An 18,151-nucleotide genomic window follows, 5' to 3' on the forward strand; every position below is an offset into this window, starting at 1 on the left:
AATTTGTAAGAAAGGATTAGGGTCCAAGAGAAAACCCAGCTAATTAGGCCAATCCCCAGCTTGAAGACAAGACCCTCTTCCCTGATCCACTAAATGATCACAAGTGGGCAGGGGGGGGGAGAGTCTGGTGCTTTTTATTTATTTTCAATATTTCACAAAGTTGTTAGAGCTTGCAGAATGAGACTAAAGTAAAAACATGCACTGGGTAATAAAAACATGATGGAGCTTTTAAAAAACAAACATGAAGTGCAGGGTAGAAAATAATTTATCTTTTTTTAATCTATTGCCTTTAGAAGGCATGGGGAAATAATTTGACCACCTAGGGCACAAGTACATTGAAAGTAGGCACTGTGAGCTCCCTATGGAGGTCATTCTGTTCTGGGGTGCCAAAACTGAAAAGGTCTTTTTACTCATAACCACCTGTACCTAACCTGGCAGGAACACACAAAGAAGGGCACCCACTTACTTACTCAAAGGAGCCCAGGGCAGCAAACAAGCAATAAAACAATTTTAAAAACATATTTAAGACATCTAAAAAATGTATATAGAAAAAAGAAAATTCATTGTTAAGTGGGTACATGTGAAGAAAGTAGTTATTGGTTGCAATTTAACCTACTTTTCATCCATTTGGATGGGTGATAAAATAGTTCCTTAAAGATGCATCTGTCACACAAAAATTACTAACAAAAGATCATATGAAAGCAATTTACAATCATAAACAAATTCAGTGCAGCAAAAACAACATACCAATGGCTGCACTCTAAAAATATATTTAACTCCCAAAAGTTTGAAGGAGAGAGCAACATTTGGCACCAGAAACCTGTCAATGTAGGGGACAAATGCATTTCTTTTGGGTAGGAATTCCACAACCAGGGTACTACTACAGTGGTACCTCGGGTTACAGATGCTGCAGGTTACAAACACTTCAGGTTACAGACTCCGCTAACCCAGAAATAGTACCTCGGGTTAAGAACTTTGCTTCAGGATGAGAACAGAAATGGCGCTGCAGCAGCAGTGGGAGGCCCCATTAGCTAAAGTGGTACCTCAGGTTAAGAACAGTTTCAGGTTAAGAACGGACTTCCAGAACGAACTAAGTTCTTAACCTGAGGTACCACTGTACAGAGAACTCGCTGTTCCAAATTACTGCCAGTGTGCTACACTAATTAACTGGACTATGAGAAGGGCTTCCCCCACAGCTCTCAAGGTTTGGGTTGGCATTTTTCAATAACATTTTAAGCTACCCTGAACATAGGAAATGACCTTAAACAATTGGTCTATCTAGCCCAATGCCATCTACTCCTTGCCCAATACTGTCTTGCGCTGCCTGCTCTTAAGGATCTCAGTCACAAGACATTCTCATTAAAAGAAGAATTTGTGCTCTACCAAGTTGCTAAGCACAGTACACCATTAAACCTATAAATACAAACCTGCTTTGCAGAAAATGCAGACATGCAAGCCACAATATATGGTTCATGGGCAGCATTTGGCTTGCAATTCATACATTGTATAGTCCTGCTTTAAGCACATCATATTCTATTTAATGGGGGAGAATCCCCTTCAGCTCCCATTCTAGATGTAAACTTTGGAAAACACATGATGTGAGTTAGCTATTAAACTTAGTTATTTTGCCATCATTAATTATTTTGCTTATCGATTTCAGGACTCTGAAATGTCTACTGCAGCACTAATTCCAGAGAGTAACCATATTACCCTATTGCAGTAAGAACAACATTTTGTGGTATTTTAAAAACAAGCTTACAGACTCCATGCATCACATTTTGTTTGTGACCATGGAAATATCCCTGTGATATATTTCCCCTACTAGAACTGCCTTTGCCTCAAAGTACATAGCCTGAGGAAGCCAAAGCTCACTGCCACCAGCAGCATCAATATTGAGAATTATATTAAGAAAAGCAAGTCAAAACTTTTAATGAATAGGAGTGTCTCTAAGGACAACACATCTAAAATAAAACCATGGGAAAGAGAGTTGAACTATCTTATGATACTGTAGGAAAATGTAGTTACTATGAAAGGAATTGCTCTTCCATATATGTAACAGATAAGTCTATAATTTAGACACCATTGATAGTCAACCCAAATTAGAATTCAGCACTGCCTCAACCCTCTCCCTAGAAAATGTTGATGTCTTCAGTGGAGAGCTTCCAAGGACCTGTGCAGCTATGGGGTAGGATATCCACCTACAATCCAAGTTGATTGGGGGACATATTGCCTTCCCAGACCCCCTGAGACTATGTCTGAGGTAAACAAGATTACCCCATTCTTCTTCGCACTCATGAGAATGGTAGGTGATCTCACTAATGCACTGAACAGTGGCAAGTTGGTGAATTCAATAGTGTGGACTGTTGAACACATCTCACATTACATTTTTAAAGCTATAAGAACAAGATTAATAGCCCAGTCCTATGTATGCTTTTCCAAAAGTGCCAGTGTATTCAATGTTTACTCCCAAATGCAAGTATGTACTGAAAGAATAATGCATACAGGACTTAATGTTCATTTAGCACAATATGTGAGGCAATGCTAACAATCAAGTCTTCCTGGTGTTGCCTCTCTGGGATAAGATTGCCTTTACCATATAATAAAGACTTTTCAGTGTTGGTACTATGCTTACAGAATGTTTTGCCATCTGAGATCTACACCAGGGACATTTTAAAAGTGCCAATATATTTTTTAAAATAGATATAGTTAGGCAGGTGTGTTGTTGTTAAAAGTGTTGGTTTTATAGCAGATATTAGACTGTTTATTTCCTTTGCCAAGTATGACTATTATGAAGTGTTTATTATTAGATTGCTGTAAAAAAGGTGTTTTTTATTTTTAAAAAACTAATTATTTTCAGTGCACATTAATAAAAAACAAATTCCTGATAGTTACGCAAACTGATAACTTACATGGCCTATGCAAACTGGCAAGAAAAATCACAACCTTGCTAAATTGAACTGCTTGCCATCAAGTTTCAGTGGCTCTAACACTTTACTGAGTGCAAGGCACAGTGATTCAGATTGTTTTCAAACTACTCTTAACAAGCAATAAATTCATTCTTAGGTTTCTGCAACTGCAGTATCACTAGTTTACTTAAAGTAACCAATGACTAATGCATTCAGTATCAATTGACATTTAAGCTAGCTACTCTGTGTGACATTAAACTGGCAGATATGCCTGCCATCTCCTCTATAGGTGAAGCTATATCCTAACTGTTGCTGGCCAGGGGTTGGGGTTGTAGGAGTGTGGGAGGCTGTGTTCACCATTTTTTGCCTTTCCAATGCCTTCAATTGGGTGTTTAATTTATGTTGGCATTTTTGGTGAAGTGCTTGGGAGCAGAGAATGAATTTAGGACGACATGTAACTGTGTTTATCCCTCTCCTCACCTGTAACATGCCCATTCCCCACTCTTTACACCAGCATAACTTTTGCCAGAGGGTTTCTCCTCATGGTAAGTAGATATGCCAGGACAAGTTATTTATGTTGCTGAATAGGGGCAAGAGAGCAAGGGGGAGAGAAGTGCGGACTTCCGGAGGCGGCGCGAAACAGCAATGGCGGTCCTCTTCAGTTGTTGAAGAGGGGCTCCGCGGAAAAGGGTCGTGCGCTGCGGCACAGCGACGACCCGTTTAGGAAAACCACGGGTAGAGTGAGCCCGTGGCCGTGGGATTCGGCGGGCACCAGGAGCGACCTCGGATACGCAGAAGGGACCCCGTAAGGGGCTCCGGAACGTGGAGGGGGTAGCGGTGCTGTGAATCCATCGCTCTTTCCGCGGAAGCGAAGCCGCGCGGCTGCTGCTGATGAGCGCTGACCTTTCTTCTTTGAACATTTGATTGGAAACAACAAACTCGTGAGTAAGAAATTTGAGGCTTTATTTGGACATCAAATTGGTGAATTTCGGCTGAAAGCGGGAGACGCTAAAAAGGAAGTCAGTCTTCCGTCCCTGTTTAAAGTACTGAGCAAAGTTTTTTTTAAAGCGGAAGCGTTGAAAGGAGTTTAAAAGAAGTTGGAACTTACCCTGCAAGTTTGGATTTGATTGTGAGACTGTGCTATACCTCTCTATATTTTGTGGATTATAAAGTTATAAGCCCCAGCTCACGGGCTGCCTGGATACAAAGTAACATCAGACTGTGGCAACTGTGTATAGAGACATAAAGTTACATTGGGCTACTTTGCAGTTACAAAAAAGGAACTGTTGTTCACACCTTCGCAAAGAACCTTTATCATCTGCAGTTTAAAGTGAATTTAGAGGGTTTCCCCCCCTTATTTTGGATTTTACTATATTTGGGAATTAAATGGTGGAAACTTTTGGGGAGCTCCCCCTGCTGGATTGTGGAAATATAAACCTCTGAGAACTGCTGGTTGTTTTGGAAATCTTTTTGCCTGGATGATTGCTTTTCCCATGGGATTTACAATTTGACCTTGAAACCTAGACAGTTGTGGAATGAGTGTGGCAGGAAAAACAAGGGCTGCCAAGAAAGCAAAACAAACTGAACTATTGCAATCAACTTTGCCTGTGCAGCCACGTAGATCATCTGTTCCAATTGTGACAGGTCTGCAAGAAGGACAATTTAAACAGCCAGTTTTGGAGGATATGGCTGCAGGAGGATTAGACCCTATTTCTAAAGAAATATTGGATCAACTGGCAGCATTAAATAAGAAAGCTGATGAACAAGCGGCTAAATTTGACCAGGTTACAGCAACGATTAATAAGTTGACAGACCAAGTTGCTCAAAACACACAGGCGATAGGAAATTTTGAAAAGACTATATCAGAGAACCGAAAATTAGCTGAGGACGCAAACACGAAAGCAGACCAAAACAAAAAAAGGATTGAGGAATTAAGAGGGGAAGTAAGACCACTGAGTAGACAGGTCACTGAACAACAGGCCTATCTGTCTATGGCGGAGCTGAAAAACCGGGAAAGTAATCTTAGGATTAGAAATATTCCAGAACTAGAAAAGGAAGATTTGGCTGGCTTTTTGACTGCAGAAATATCCAAGTTCTGGGGTTTGGCAGAAGAGAAAGACTTCAAAATCGTCACCGCTTTTAGATTGGGAAGAGTGGCCAAGAAAGATAAACCAAGGGATTGCTTGATCATATTGAGATACAAGCAAGAAAAAGACAACATACTTGGCCTACATTTTAAAAACCCATTGGTGATACAGGGAAAGACAGCAGAAATCTTCAGAGACATACCAAAACAATTGTTGGACTTAAGAACTACATACAAGGATCTGGCAAGATTATTAAGAAACAACACAATCCCTTACAGGTGGGAATTCCCCCAAGGATTATCTTTTAATTTGAAAGGGAAGAAGGTGAGAATCAGAACAGCAGAAGAGCAAGAAAAATTCCTAAACGATCACGGGGAGGACCTTCGAAAAGGGACAGCAGGTACCTGGCCACCCCCCACGCCTGGTACAAAAGATCCACCTCCAGACATAGACGAGAAGGGAGACAACCCCATCGGCTAACAAGCTGATCCAGGATGTCTCTGCAGCTTTTTAGTTGGAATATCCATGGGGCAAATTCCCCTGAAAAAAGGAAAAGGATTTTTCACATTTTGAGGAAAGAACAACTAGACGTCATTTGTCTCCAGGAAACCCATGTGACTAGGCTCCACAGAAGAGTGCTAATAAACAAGCGACTAGGCCAAGAATTTATTTCATCAGCTAAAGAAAAGAAAAGGGGAGTCGTGATATATGCAAAGGAGAGCCTAGCACCAAAATTTGTGTTCAAAGATGAACAAGGAAGAATTTTGGCGATCGAAATACAATCACAAGGAGAAAAATTTTTGATAATTGGAATTTATGCACCAAATGAGGGGAAATCTGAATTTTATGGGAAGCTGCATGAGACAATGCTGGACCATATGGACTATAATAACATCATTCTGATGGGAGATATGAATGGGGTTGTCTCCACACACATGGATAAGTCACAAAATCAAAATGTGACTAAAGATGGCAGACTACCAAAGACTTTTTTTGAACTCACAGACAATATGGACTTGATTGATATCTGGAGGACAAAGAACCCCCTAGGTAGAGAGGGAACATTCTTTTCTGAGGCCCACCTATCCTGGACAAGAATCGACCAAATCTGGATATCTAGAGGACTGGCACCCAAGACCAAAAAAGTAGAGATCTGCCCTAAAACTTGCTCCGACCATAACCCCTTGAAAATGGACTTGAGACTTACACCAGCTGGATCCTTCAGATGGAGAATGAATGATGCATTGTTTAGAGACCAGGAGATAGTGAAGAAGGCCCAAAAGACGATGAAAGACTACTTTGAACTAAATTTGAACACTTCGGTGGAAAAAAAAACAATCTGGGACGCAAGCAAAGCTGTTATGAGAGGGTTTCTGATACAGCAGAATTCTATTAAGAAAAAACTCTGGAACGGTAAAAAGGACAAGATCTTGGAAAGGATAAAAGACGGAGAGAAAAAGTTGAGACTAAATCCAAAATCAAAAGAAGTTTTGAGAGAAATAAAATTCCATCAAGCACAATATGCAAAACTGATAAATCAAGAAGTTGAATGGAAAATCAAACAGATGAAACAAAGATCATTTGAATCGGCAAATAAATGTGGGAAGCTGCTATCATGGCAGCTGAAAAAGAGACAAAAACTGAACTTTGTTACCAATCTAGAGGTTGAAGGAGAATGTATTCAGAAACCAGAGGAAATTAGAAAGTGTTTCCAGAGATATTTTAAAAAATTGTTTTCCCAAGGACCCCAAGTGGAGACTGAAATAAATAAATTTTTAAAAAGCTATGGCCTACAAAAACTAACACAAGACAAACAAACTGACCTGAATTATAAAATAACCCAACAGGAAATCGAAAATGCCATTCAGAACATGCAACTAGGCAAATCCCCGGGCCCAGATGGACTTACCTCCAAATACTATAAGATATTGAAGGAATACCTGACTCAGCCATTGATGGAGGTATGTAATCAAATTATGGAAGGGAAGGGGGCACCAGAATCGTGGAAAGAGGCATTCATCACTTTGATACCAAAATTGGAATCTGAAAAGACTCAACTTAAGAACTACCGTCCCATCTCACTCCTAAACGTGGATTACAAGATTTTTGCTGACATTTTGGCAAATAGATTGAAAAAAGTCTTAAATGGAGTTATTCATAAAGACCAAGCAGGCTTTCTCCCTGGCAGGCATTTGTCAGATAATACTAGGAACATTGTTGACGTTCTGGAACTTCTACAGACAAATTTGAATACAAAAGCAGTTTTGATATTTATAGACGCGGAGAAGGCCTTTGACAATATATCTTGGAAATTTATGAAGAAGAATTTGGAAGGGATGGGAGTGGGAAGGGCGTTCCAAAATGGCATAGATGCAATATATTCAGAACAAAAGGCTAAATTGATAGTAAACAATGTGGTGACAGAAGAGTTTAAAATTGAAAAAGGAACACGACAGGGGTGCCCCCTATCACCCTTGCTATTTATTTCTGTCCTTGAGGTTTTGCTAAATTTGATCAGGAAGGATCAGCAGGTGGAAGGAATACAGGTCGGAGGAAAACAATATAAACTGAAGGCCTTTGCAGATGACTTGGTTTTGACATTACAGGAGCCGGTGTCCAGCACAAAAAGAGTATTGGAATTAATTTCTGAGTTTGGTCGGGTGGCGGGATTCAAGTTAAACAAACAAAAAACTAAGGTTTTGGCAAAAAACTTGACACCTTTAGAAATAGATGGGTTTCAGAAGGAAACAGAACTAAACGTTGTTAATAAAGTGAAATACCTGGGGGTCAACTTGACTGGGAAAAATTTGAATCTGTTTAAAGATAATTATGAAAAATGTTGGTCTGAAATTAAAAAGGATCTAGAAATCTGGTCAAGATTGAAACTTTCCTTGTTGGGAAGAATTGTAGCAGTAAAGATGAATGTATTGCCAAAAATGCTGTTTCTGTTCCAGACCCTACAGATCGTGGACAGAGTGGAATGTTTTGGAAAGTGGCAGAGGGACATTATGAAGTTTGTCTGGCAGGGCAAAAAGCCCCGAATAAAATTTAAAATATTAACAGATGCAAAGGAAAGAGGGGGTTTTGCCCTGCCGGACTTAAGGTTGTATTATGAAGCTGCATCCCTCTGCTGGCTGAAAGATTGGTTTTTGCTAGAAAACACTGATGTCCTAGATCTGGAAGGGTTCAACAATGCTTTTGGGTGGCATGCATATTTGTGGTACGACAAGGTAAAGTCTCATAAGTTGTTTAAAAACCATATTGTAAGGAAATCTCTGTTTTCTGTCTGGACTAAATACAAGGACTTATTTGAAAACAAGACTCCGAGGTGGTTATCACCGATGGAGGCTAAAGCCACAAAAATACTTAATATGGGGGGTGGCTGGGCAAAATACTGTGAAATAATAGAAAGAGTGGGTGACACTTGGAGGTTGCAGAGCTTTGAAAAATTGAAAGGGAAGGTGCGAGACTGGTTTCACTATGCCCAAATTTTAGAGATCTTTAAAAAAGATAAAAAAATTGGTTTCCAGGTGGAAAAATCAAAATTAGAACTAGAATTACTTGAACCTAAGACGAAAGTGCTTTCAAGAATGTACAACTTGCTGCTTAAATGGAATACTCAAGATGAGACAGTCAAATCAGCCATGATAAAATGGGCACAAGATATTGGATACAACATTATGTTTGAGGACTGGGAAAGGTTATGGACCACCGGTATGAAATTTACGGCATGTAGTGCCTTAAAGGAAAATATTATGAAAATGATGTACAGGTGGTACATGACCCCAGTCAAACTTGCAAAGATATACCATTTGTCTGATAATAAATGTTGGAAATGTAAGGAGGCTGAAGGAACTTTTTACCACCTCTGGTGGACATGCCCGAGGGTGAAGGCCTTCTGGGAAATGATTTATAACGAGTTGAAAAAGGTATTTAAGTATACCTTTCAGAAGAAACCAGAGGCCTTCCTCTTGGGCATTGTGGGCCAGAGGATACCTAAGAAAGACAGAACCTTCTTTCTATATGCAACGACTGCAGCAAGAATTCTCATAGCTAAATACTGGAAGGCACAGGAGCTACCCACACTGGAAGAATGGCACACACAACTGATGGACTATATGCAACTAGCCGAAATGACTGGCAGAATCCGAGACCTGGGAGAAGAGGCTGCGGAAGAGGATTGGAAAAAATTTAAGGACTATTTACAAAAACATTATAAGATATATGAATGTTAAAAATTTGCTAAGGTTTGAGGTAAATATGCTTCAGTATTGAAATTCGGAGTTGATAGAAACAAAGTTAATGATTGAGAAAAGTTTTAATTTCAGAGTGAATAATTAGATGAAAATACAAAAACACAGGAAACAAGGTATTAATTTGCTGTTTATATTTATTATAAAGAATGCAGGGATGGAGGAGATGGGGAAGTCCAGTGGATGATGAAAAAAAAAAAAAAGACTTCGAAAAATGAATTTTTTCTTGTTTAATTTCTTTTTCTTTCTGTAAAACCGCTTTTGTTGTGTTATTGATGATGGATTTAGATTCTGGAAAAAAGCAATAAAAAAAATTTATAAAAAAAAAAAAAAAGAGAAGTGCCACATCCTAACATCTCCCAGCTAGCAAATCTGAGGGTTAGGATTGCACCACACTACTGAAGCCTTTAGGTTCAAAAAGCTAGGTTTATTACATTGTTTTAAGGGTCAGGTGCCTCATTGTACAATAAATGAATATTACATGTTACAAATGACAGGCTTCATACTGCAGGGAAGGTACCGAAATCAGCATTCAATCACATTAGAAATTAAATATTACTAAAGTTTGCACCCAACATTATAAGGGGAACATAAACCTGCAAATTCCTTGGAAAGCACTACAGTAATAAAGAAATGTTTTTAAAGAATTTGATCATGAGGTAGAAGCCATTTCTTCTCCATGTGTCCAGATATGTCATATCAGGATACTAACATAAGAATTTCTAGGCTGTTACTGCCTTGAGGTAACTGTTTATTTACATCTGTATTTCCCAAACTTCTGAGTTCACTGACCCATTTATGAGCATATAAAATTGTCATTGACCCCAACCAAAAATCTTAATATAAATGAAATCAGGTCAAGAAATATCAGTAAGCAAACACCTTTTAATCAATCACCACTATTAGGAAGCATAAAATGTACAATATAAGGAATATTATTATAATCTGGAACCACCTTATTAAATGCTGAGACTCCTCACTGGCAAGGGAAGGGCACTCTGTATATATTCCCATGCCCTTTACTTCTGAAGCTCATAGTTCCTAACTATTTTTTTCAAACTATGTTGTGAATTTCTTTCCCACCCAAAGAGCCTTTTTCAGCCCCTAGATCTTTATTCATCCCCTGCACAGTACCATCAACCACTTTGGGAAACACCAATTTAAACGGGTCAGATCAAGGTATCTAACTGAAATAATACCAAAATTCTGTCCTAAAGCTTGTATACAGGAACATTCACATACTCAGCGAACCATTTCTGTGATATAAAAGAAATTGCTATTTAGCATTAAATGAATACATTCTTACTGCAAAACCATCCAAAGTATCCCTCAAATTTCGTAATTGTATGTAAATTCAAACACAGCCAAGACCTAAATAAATACTGTTATTCTCAAGAGGAATGATCTGATCCCAAACTCCATTAGACAGTAACAGTAGCAATGTGGCAGGTGATCGAAAGTATAATAAAACTTTGTTTCACTCTCACCAGACATAAAAAGACCACAAACATGACAGCACAGAAAGTAAAATCTGCAAGGAGATAGCAATTAGATGAACTGCAGTAATTTTTGCTTAAGTGAACAGAAAAATGTCCCTTATAATAGATGTTTAATAATAGGCATTTAACAACCAGCAGAATATGAGCTTAACTACATAGACAGCAGCACCTTATGGTATTTAGGAGCGAGGCAACCAACATCACTAATTATTCATTCAATGCTTTTTACTATCACCACCAAGCATTTGAACCTGCTGCCAAATCTCTACCTGGAAGGCCCAACCTGCAAGTTTTACCTATGCTTTTTAACATATCCATTTGGGAATTACTCAGGCGGCGGTCCTAGCCAACCAGACCAATTCCCTCCATTATGCCTTTTTAAAAGAGGCACCAATGCCCAGATTACAGGAGGAAAGGAAGAGGAAATCTACACTCAATCACTCTTCACAACCTCCCATGAAAATATACCTAACATCTTCCTTCTGTTTGTATGTAGAAGGGGAGAGGATAAAATGGTGAATTAGTCAAGGTCAGGATACAAAGGGGGGGGGGGCGGAGAGGGAGGGAGGGAGAGAGAGAGAGAGAGAACACAGATGAAGGAAGAGATAATTCATAGCCAGGAGGGAGGAACTGGTGTCAAAAGACTATTCTTAAAGCACACACAGAGATATACCGAACCCACAAACGAAAAGCCTAAAAAAAAAAAATACTTGCAAGAGTGTCTTGCCTACCAAAGCGCACGGACTTTATGTTTTATAAAGAGGAATAACACTGTGGACATGCTGCAATATAGATCCACACCAGAGACACGCTACAACAACGCAAAGTATACCTCAACCCCCCCCCCCCCTATTCCTATGCGGGAGCAATGAATGCCTCGGATTCTTAGAATGGAACCGGGGAGGGCGAGAGGCGAGGGCGGGAAAAGCGGGCGGCGAGGTGTACTGGAGACGGGGGAAACTAGCCAGGCCCAAGCCAGGCGGCGGCAGGGGGGGGGGGTCACTGTGTGTGTGTGTGTGTATGTGTGGAGGTGGGTTAGGGGTATCCTCTCGAAGTTTCTGTGTTTGCATATAATATTGTGGGGTGGGGCTGTAGGCTACGAAAATGTGCTGTTTTACACACAAATCTCAAGGCACACACCTTTGGAGGGGAGGGGGCGAGATATGGCTGTGGGGGCGGGGGGGGAGATGCCTGAGATCCCGCCCCAAGTCTGCGGCAGTCGAGACCACGCAGCTTGTCAGCCGGGCCTGAGCAGCATTGGGGGGGGGGCTGTTCGCTCCACATCACCTCCCGCCCGGCAGCAGCAGCAGCAGCACGCCTAAACATCCGGCTCGCCCCCTCCCCTTTCCCGACCGTTAGGAGGGAAGTGGTTGTGGGAGGGGGGAGAACCCTCCTCGCCTTTCCTCAAAAAAATAAAACACCCACCCACTCAGGCGAGGGGGGGGATGAAGAGGCGACCCCCCCACACACTGCTTCTCCTCACAGGAAAGAGGCAGGGGAGGCTCTCCATCTTGGGGCTCCCCCCCCCCACATATATGAAGCAGCCGTCACCCCATTTTATCCCCCCCCCCCACACACACGGTCACTTTCAGGTCCTGAGGCGACTGGCCGGGAGGGCGGACCTCGAGAACGCGCCCGCGCGCGCGCTCCCCACCACCACCACCACCCTCGTTTCCCTCACGGATTCTCCCTCGCCCTTCTCCTCACCGATGCCGGGCGCCACATAGACGAAGTAGAGGAAGGAAGAGGAGAGCGAGAAGAAGAAGAGGGCGGCCAGCAGCGAGCGCCGAGGGAGCCTCCAGGGCCTCCGGGGGCTCCGCTGCCACCGCATGGTCCGGCCCCGCCGCGCCCCCGCCGCCGTTCGCGGGAGGAGGAGGAGGAGGGCAGCCCGGCTGAGGAGGAGCGGGAGGGCTGAGGCAGGCGGCGGCGCACTGAGGCTGCTCCTGCTGCTGCTGCTGCTGGCTGTGGAGCTGCGGCGGCGGCGGCGGCGGCTCCTCTTCCCTTTCCCTCAGTCGCCTCTCTCTCGCTCCGTGCGCGCCTCTCCTCGGCTCCGACGCCGCCGCCGCATGAATGAAGAGCCGGCCTCCGAGGGCGCCTCATAAACACCCTCCTTTCCCTCCCCCGCTTCCTCCTCTTTCTTGTCCTCCTCCCTCGCCTCCCCTTTTCTCCTCCTCTGTGGTCGCGGCCGAGGCTGGAGCCGGCGGCGGAGAGTGGCTGTAGGGGGCGGGGAGTGGGAGGTGCCAGCGGGAGGCGGAGCCAGGCCCTCACCGAGAGCGCCTCACCTCACGGCCCAAAACGGAGGAGCCCGGAGGCGTCGCCGCTATCTCGCTCTCCCTTCGCCCAAGCTGACCCCTGGTGTTACACCGGTAGCTTTTGACCTCCCTCAGACATTTTTTTTTCTTCCCTCATAATCAAATTTAATTATACAATCTATTAAGGTACAACCTGTCACAAGCGTCGTCGTTGTTGTTTTTTTAATTAAAAAATGGCATCAGGTATACACGCCATCCATGCATTTAAAAACGAAAACAAAAAAACAACTATGCTTGGAACAGGTTGTTTACCTATTAACTATCATCTTCCTTTTCATTATTCCTCCGCTGCGTTTAATACAGTACTGGACACGTCAAGGGCAAACAAGTAGGTTGACGTAAAAATAAAAAAATCTGCACTTAAGACGTACACCTTGCTGTCTTACTCAATATATTGTTATATTTTTCATTTATTCGTTACATTTGTATACCGTGCTTCGTCTTAGAGATCTCAGGGCAGTTTGCAGCATCAAGGTATATAATAGAAACAAAATACATAAAACACACACGTTTTGATTACGTTTATCATGTGTTTTGTGCTTTTTATATTGTACCTACGGGTATTGGGCGGCACACAAATAAATAAATAAATAAATAAATAAATGCAAAAGGATATAAGAGGAGCAGTGCTCCTCTGGCAAGGTTGGCCCTTCATCCCGGTGACACACCAACTGTATGATGTGTGTTATACCCCGAAAAAGCAATGTCTAAGTAGAGAAGTGTTTGAAACAACGTGTTCCCAGACGTCGCTCTGCCTTGACCTGTTTTCTTTAAAGAGACCTCAGTCCGAACATCAGCATCCTGGTCCAGGGATACAAGTTCGTAGTCAGCTTCCTCGGTCTCTGCTAAGTAGTCTGAATGTAGGAGGAGCTTGGCGCCCTTTAGTCAAGTTGCCTCAGCAAGCTGAGATGCTGGAATGGAGCATGTTGCTTGGTCGCTGTATTTTGGTTGGGAGGAACATATTGCCACTGTTCCAGCTGCGTTGGCCTTCTAATACGCTCCACACTGTATGACCTTTCTGTCTGTGTAAAAGGTCACACTCTCAAATTGGAGGCCCAATTCCTTTTCTATCAACTCTGCCAGTTCTACTGCCAGCATGGCACCACACAGCTCAAGCCTTGGCATGAAGTGTCCTTGGAGTGGTGACAGCTTGGCTTTTCCCAAGACGAAGCCCAAGTTGAGGCAATCTTCAGCAGGTTGATGGCCTCATCTGGAGTGAGTACAGACTTCAGTCCATCATCCATGTAAAAGTCTCTTTCAATAAATTGGTGCACATCTTATCTAAACTTCTCTTCTACAATCTTTGCAGTTTGGTACGGTCCATAGTTTGCAATAGCAGGGGATGGTCCATTTCATGCAGTATTCCTGGATGTCTGCTTGTCACTGTACCATAAGAAGCGCAGATAGTTACGGTGGTCTTCTCTCATGAGAAAGAAGTAGAACATTTGTTGGATGTCAGCCATGACAGCTATGCCTTCCTTTCTGAAGCGGAGGAGACCTCTGACCAGCCTGTTGGTCAGGTCCGGGCTGATGAGGAAAGCCTTGTTCAGTAAGAAGCCCTGGAACTGGGCGCTGGAGTCGATCACTACTCTGATCTGCCCAGGTTTCTGTGGACGGTACACACCAAAGAATGGGAGGTACCAGAATTCTTCACTGTGGTGAAGGGTTCTGCATGTACGTTCGCTAACATCTTGTCCATGAAATCGACAAAATGGCTTTTCATCCCTTTTCCCTTGCCTCATGTGCATGTACTACCACTCGGTAATGTTTTTAGAGTCTCCGTCAAATTCCAGTAATTAGCAGTTATATCTGACTTGGTTCTTCATAACTTAATCAGGAAATACTGCTGCAATTTGTACAGACCCAAATTTGTGAAAGTAACGTAGATCTTTTTACCATAATGAATATATTTAAATATCTTGTCTCACAGTGAAGCATTGGATATATACCGTAGATATGTATATGTGAAGAAAGCTTGACTTGTTTTTCTTTTTTAAATAAGTTGGCCTCTCTTTGTTTATCACTGCTAACTGTCCTGGTATCCAAATCTTTCAGTGGCTCGTTCTGTGTTCTTGTTTATATGGAGTTGTGTCTAAATTTTTTACGGAGTTGAAAGGGGTGGGCGCCACTACCAAGAAGGCCCTCTGTCTGGTTCCCTGTAACCTCACTTCTCGCAATGAGGGAACCACCAGAAGGCCCTCGGCGCTGAACCTCAGTGTCCGGGCTGAACAATGGGGGTGGAGACGCTCCTTCAGGTATACAGGACCGAGGCCATTTAGGGCTTTAAAGGTCAGCACCAACACTTTGAATTGTGCTCGGAAATCACAATTTAAAATGACAAAGAGAAAAAATAAAAGCAATTTAAAAACAAAAACGGAGCCATCTCTGCCCAGTAGCCGTAGAAGCACTCCTTTATGGAGCCTGTCAGGCCCCGCCCCAAGCCAGGTGGAGAGAAGCAGGGCAGGGCCCTTCAGGCTCCCAGCAGGTCAGTCCTGGCTCTGGACACCAGCGCACATATTGAGAGTGAACTGTATCTGTTTCCCACCCAAGCTGAAGAGGTCAAAGAACTCTGGTCTAGCCAGGGTTTGGTTGCTTTGCCCATCCAATACAACATACATCTTCACAGCCTGCTCCGGATGCCCTGCAGTGAAAACCTTGGCCAGGCTTACCTGATTGCAAGACCGGCCACCATTTTCCACACCACAAACCTGAGTGCAGCGGACACCCACCTCTGTCCTGGGTCATTCGCAGCTGGTTTTGGCGTCCTTTCCACTGCCACTGGAGCTGCTTCAGCTGAAGAACCTGAAGAGTGTGCCGGAGGAGAGCTATTTGGGTGTAAGTCAGTTGGGTGCTTCTCCCTGCTACATTCACGACACCTGACCTTGGTCCGATGGTCCTTTGCCATGTGGTCCTTGGTCCTTTAGCAAGGCTTACCGCTCTCCCAGTGGCTCCTCTCTGAACTCTCTGCATTTGTTCAAAGGGTGTGGGTTCTTGTGCAATGGGTAGGCTGACTCTGTCGACTTCTCCATCTTGGGCTTGCTGGCATCGTCTAACACGTCTGTCTTCCTCACTGAAAGCACTACTTTGGGTGTGATGTCCCTAGTGGATTTATTCTCTTTGTAAGAATCTCCATAGAGGGACGTGGGTGGCGCTGTGGGTTAAACCACAGAGCCCAGGACTTGCCAATCAGAAGGTCGGCGGTTCAAATCCCCACAAGGGGGTGAGCTCCCGTTGCTCAGTCCCTGCTCCTGCCCACCTAGCAGTTCGAAAGCACATCAAAGTGCAAGTAGATAAATACCTTCCAGCGGGAAGGTAAACGGCATTTCCATGCGCTGCTCTGGTTTGCCAGAGGCAGCTTAGTCATGCTGGCCACATGACCCTGAAGCTGTACGCTGGCTCCCTTGGCCAATAAAGAGAGATGAGCGTCGCAACCCCAGAGTCAGTCACGACTGGACCTAATGGTCAGGGGTCCCTTTACCTTTACCTTTAAGAATTTCCATAGAATCCAGCCAAGTCAGTTTGTGGGTCACTTCTTCCTTTCGTGATCTGTGTGACAAATGGAAAAACAGTTGTGAAAGGGGGATAGGCACCACCATGCTTTTCTTTGTAGGTGGTGACCTCTGTACCCCACCTTTCGTGTAGAGGTAGCAGAAGCTTAGCTGTGATTTCTTTCTGGGACATGTGTTGATCAAGACACGCAAGGCCAGGAAGCTGCTAATTTCTTTTAGCTGCTGCCAGCCTGAATAGTATGTCTGCCAAGTCCCACAGTTTGATCCCTCATAGTCAATTTTGGAAAACATTGAAGTCATGGCACTCCTAAACTTGCTGGAGTGCTAGTTTTTGTTCATCCACTAGAGCTGCATGGATGCATCTTGCCTGATCTGAGGAAGCAGACCCTAGCCATGCGGTCAAAAGGGTCAGTTCCTCCTCTCAGAAGGCTCGCAGAATTTAGAATATTAAAACCGCAATAGCAGTTTTGAGCCACATGGTAACACTGCTGCTGAAAGTCCTTGACTCTCTTAGCTGTGGCAGAAAGGATAGGAATATCTTCCTTAAGAAGTTTGCTCTTTTTTTTAACCCCTGCTTTTAGCTGTGCCTTTTTCTCTAGAGTTTTATTCCTGTAATCTTCCAGTTTAGCTGTTTGAGAAGGTATGTGAGCTTTGCAATGGGGAATTAGCACTTCCATGGAATTGCAATGGAGAAGGCTTCCTGGGTGTGGAGAGTTACAGAGTTGCATAAATTTGCTAGGAAAAGCAGGATGCACTTTTCTTGCTGATTTAGACTTTAAAACATTGTTTGCATTTGTAAATTGCTCTGGGAGACCAACAGGGCTAGTTTCACATGTACAAAGGGAAGGCTGATTTGTAAACCACTTTCTTCTTTACACATGCAAATTCTTGTTAGAGAGACTGTCCTTACTGTCCCATCTGGAGATTTTGCTCTCTTTCTGGATAGTATTAACAAGACTCCCCAAAGCTCTCGTACATGGATTCATTGAAGATAATCAAGGCACATGTAGAAATATTACCCACATTCCAATAAGCTGTTCTATGGCTCTGAATGAAGATGGTTAGAAGCTTTCTATGAAGTTCTCTGTGGAGCTCTGTAAGGACAAAGTGCATTCGCCCTTCTTCTTGGGTTTGCGATAACTAGACTACCACTAGATTACAAAGGAGGAAGGGATGTTTCTTCCCGCACTGGCCACAGCCAATAGAAGGAAGATATTTTCCCACTCTCTGGCAGAGCCAATAGAAAGTAGACTATTGCTGTGCCTACATTTCCCAACCTGCCTTGGGGTCTAAAAAGGGGAAAAGGCACTATCTTTTGTGAAAGGGGCAGCATTGTTATTCCTTCTACCTACTACTAATACACAGATTTGCTATCACTAAATAACTGACCGGGGTGTGTGTGCAGAACAGTTGGGCTGCCCTGATATAGATATTAACCAGCCAAAGGCTTGGTTGAAGAGGAATGATTTCACCTGGCACTTAAAGGTGTATACAGTGATACCTCGGGTTACAGACGTTTCAGGTTACAGACTCCACTAACCCAGAACTAGTACCTCGGGTTAAAAACTTTGCTTCAGGATGAGAA

The 18,151-nt window shown here is 43.1% G+C and overlaps 1 protein-coding gene across 1 annotated transcript in view; it reads right to left on the reverse strand.

Moving 5' to 3' along the window:
* The window catches only part of B4GALT5 (beta-1,4-galactosyltransferase 5), a 58,802-nt gene extending 45,921 nt beyond the window's left edge, over positions 1-12,881 (reverse strand). Inside the window, exon 1 of the mRNA XM_053394221.1 lies at positions 12,453-12,881. Coding sequence (XP_053250196.1) covers positions 12,453-12,576 — 124 coding nt within the window. The 5' untranslated portion in view covers positions 12,577-12,881. The remainder of the gene's footprint in view (positions 1-12,452) is intronic.
* Between the last annotated feature and the right edge of the window lie 5,270 nt (positions 12,882-18,151).

This window comes from Podarcis raffonei, chromosome 6, assembly GCF_027172205.1.
Source record: "Podarcis raffonei isolate rPodRaf1 chromosome 6, rPodRaf1.pri, whole genome shotgun sequence".
Classification (NCBI taxonomy): Eukaryota; Metazoa; Chordata; class Lepidosauria; order Squamata; family Lacertidae; genus Podarcis; species Podarcis raffonei.